This window comes from Phytophthora parasitica (genome assembly GCF_000247585.1).
Source record: "Phytophthora parasitica INRA-310 unplaced genomic scaffold supercont2.9, whole genome shotgun sequence".
Taxonomy (NCBI): Eukaryota; Oomycota; class Peronosporomycetes; order Peronosporales; family Peronosporaceae; genus Phytophthora; species Phytophthora nicotianae.
Window position 1 is genome coordinate 713579 of NW_008648995.1, and position 2890 is coordinate 716468.

Sequence of the window (2890 nt, forward strand, 5' to 3'; positions counted from 1 at the left end):
AAAGCGAAAGTGGAACGTGGAGCTCTTGAGTGCGAGCGACGATCAACAAAACAGGCCAAAAGCGTGCGGAGGCGACCGTCTCGACCGCTTATTGGGGGCAACATGTGCCGCCTTCGACCTTCCAATCCAATATTCACATCCTTTAGTCGTTCCTCCACTCGAGTTTTCTGTCTTTTGGGAGTGTTTTGTGTGTATATTACGCGGCTGTGGTGTCTTCTCCTAGGTTCTCGAGTATACTGGCTTGCAGTCTTCCAAAAGAAGACGATAGATTGTCTAGAATCTGCAGGTCTTCCTTTTCACGTTGAGCGCTCTCGGCTTTTAGTTGAGTGTGCAGAGCTACCAGTCCCTGAATCTGCTGCGACTGATCTCGCTCCACACTGCGATTGTCGACGCGCATGACGTGGTGGAACTCCTCTTCGCGTTCCTGGAACTTGGCAATGCGTCGCGCAGTCTCAGTACGGAAACTTGCGTCTGTCTTGCGCTCATTGCTCTCTAGAGCGTGGAGAGTCTTCTTCTCGCGCTTTTGGATCTTGGCGTTCTCAATGTCGAACGTCTCGTGGTTCTTCTCTAACTTCCGTGTGATTGTACCCTGTAACTTTTCCATGATATCGGGCACGGTCGTGTACGCGAATGTGCCGAACTCGGACTCGCATTCGTGTAGTCTGTACAATAATGGTTAGATAAGCTAGGTGCTAAGTTTGTGGGAACTTACTTCTTCTCTTGAACGGTGATCTCCTGCACCTCGAGACGTGCGAAATGCGAGAGCATCTTCTGTTCCAGTGTGAGGAAGGCTGTTTGGAACTGCTTTTTAAAGTCCGCTCTCAATTGCTTGATGGAGCTCGTCATAGCGTCGTGCTCTGTTCCTAACTTCGCTTCGAGGTCGCGTCCTCGCTGCTTTACTGCATCCTGCAGCATTCAATGCCATTAGTTTGAGGGAGAAGAAAAGCAAGTAGTTTTGTCGTACGATGCGCTGCTGGAAATCGACGTTGTAAGCGTGAACCGCAGCTTTGAGCTCTTCCATGTCGACCTCGAGATCTTCTTCAGCATCTTCGATCTGATCCGCTCGTTTGGACTCGGGAGGGAAAGCGTTCGGTGGTCGAATCTAGCACAATAGCACCAGAGTAAGGTGAGCAAACTCGATAGTTTTTACAACTTCTGTCTGCCTTACCGATCGAGACGACGGGCCACTGGGAGGAGCGATCGTTTCATTGTACCTCGCACGGTACGCCTGCTCAGCAGGAGTGGGCGTCATCGTCGGCGCTGTAGTCTCCGGCTCGATCGCTTCATCGGCCGGGACTTGGCCTTCTGTCGGAGTTGGCGCGTTGGTCTCCATGGTTATCAACTTCGGTCGTTCGGTTTCACTGCGATTGGTCCACTAAAATGCGCAAACCAGGGACAATGAGAACCAACCTACCAACATACTAGGACAGAAATAAGTTTTTTTTGCATTTCATCTTTCATCGCATCAACAAACTTATATTCGATAGTCGCCAAACTGTAGCAGTTAAATGGACCAAGTTGAAGTGGATGGGTACACTGCTCCGCTTCGGTACCGGTTTTCTACCGCTGGCTATTTTTAGTGTGGTGCACTTTTGGTTGGTCCGAGCCAACAGCTCTGCACAACTCCCCGGTCGTCGAGCTGCATCTCTAGCGCTCACTTCTGCGTCTCCTGCGCCCTTTAGCAGTCCACTGAACACATCCACAGCTTCGTCTGCGTCTCAAGTACCTGCTGCAGCATGGGGAGCGATGAGAAAGCCGTAGCTAAGTCGTAAGTCCACATTATATAGATGCTATTGCGTCCCAACGGATGCACTCGTTCGTTTCGCAGTCTCTGACACCGCATTTGCCGCTGTTTTGTATATTAATTTGCAGTGCGGAGAAGGACACTGCCGGCCAGAAGCGCAAGGCTCCGGAAGGCGCGAAGATCACGTCGTTCTTCAAGCCTGGGGACAAGAAGGAAGAGCCCCCCAAGGGGAAGAAGGAGGTTAGGAAAGAGAAGGATCAACACGAGGATGAGGACGACGACGAGGATGAAGAAGATGAGGACGCCGAGGAAGGAGATGATGACGATGATGTGGACGACAGCGATGAGGAAGATATGGCGCCCAAGGAGAAGAAGCGGCGGACGCGCGATAGCGACAGCGAGGACAGTGGCGACGAGTCGGAGCCCGATCTCAAGATGACAGAGGACGATCTGATCGGTGTCGACACGTCCAACATCATCCCGCGCTCACGACGTCGTGCTGCCGCGGCTGCCATGGCGTTGGCCTCGGAGGAGATCGCGGCTGCTAAGGGAGTCGCTCCTGCTGCAGCGAATGGTGATGACGATGACGGCGAGTCCAGCGACGAGGCCGAGTTCTAAGCGTAAGCAACCGACACACTGAGTTTGCACATTTGAGATATACGCTTTTCAAGCATTGCTCTTATCTATCTATTGGAGTGAACGGTTGTCAACAGTTGATTGCTAGTGAACATCCTACCACTAATGTCTAACAGCCCTAGCTAGGCGGAACAAGGAGTTTCTCGAAATGCCAGTAGGTAGCCTCAGCAGCACAGCCTCGCGCCAGCTTGTACGACAGCTTGTTTTAAGCGTGGATCTCCATCTGGACCATGTCCAGACCGATATTTCAGCACTGCGACTTCCGGCTCGAGTTCGTGGAGCTCTTCGCGAAGTCGTTTAGCCTCCTCCTGTCAGTGAGAACATTTTACAGGGTCAACAAGAGAGCATTGGTGCACACGTCAACTGCGACTTTATCCGTCGCGCTGCGTAGGTGCATCTGCGTCGCTTGGGTTTCGCCTCGTCCAGAAACTGGGTTTGCTCCGCTGGATCGTGTGCGGCATGTAAGAGCCGTTGAAAACTGACCTGACAGCTTAACGCCATTTTCTTTCG

The 2890-nt window shown here is 52.2% G+C and overlaps 3 protein-coding genes across 4 annotated transcripts in view; 1 reads left to right on the plus strand and 2 right to left on the minus strand.

Annotated features, from left to right (window-relative positions):
* Positions 1-145: 145 nt before the first annotated feature.
* On the minus strand, positions 146-1464 carry PPTG_06312. 2 transcript variants are annotated; one of them, XM_008900212.1, is made up of 4 exons: positions 1215-1464; positions 965-1102; positions 713-906; positions 146-662 (listed from the first exon to the last, which is right to left on the minus strand). In XM_008900212.1, the coding sequence occupies exons 2-4, from the start codon at positions 1019-1021 to the stop codon at positions 197-199; spliced, it is 717 nt and encodes a 238-aa protein (XP_008898460.1). In that variant the 5' UTR covers positions 1022-1102; positions 1215-1464; the 3' UTR covers positions 146-196. The 2 variants fall into 2 exon arrangements, with proteins under 2 accessions (XP_008898460.1, XP_008898461.1); XM_008900213.1 differs by having other exon boundaries at positions 1169-1464.
* A 121-nt stretch (positions 1465-1585) lies between these two features.
* On the plus strand, positions 1586-2623 carry PPTG_06313 (hypothetical protein). Its single transcript, XM_008900214.1, has 2 exons — positions 1586-1768; positions 1873-2623. Exons 1-2 carry the CDS (start codon positions 1737-1739, stop codon positions 2360-2362), a joined length of 522 nt encoding a protein of 173 aa, XP_008898462.1. The 5' UTR covers positions 1586-1736; the 3' UTR covers positions 2363-2623.
* PPTG_06314 (hypothetical protein) overlaps positions 2545-2890 on the minus strand; it is a gene marked incomplete at both ends in the record, with an annotated part of 3136 nt that continues 2790 nt past the window's right edge. Inside the window, 2 exons of the mRNA XM_008900215.1 lie at positions 2545-2688; positions 2745-2863. Coding sequence (XP_008898463.1) covers positions 2545-2688; positions 2745-2863 — 263 coding nt within the window. The remainder of the gene's footprint in view (positions 2689-2744; positions 2864-2890) is intronic.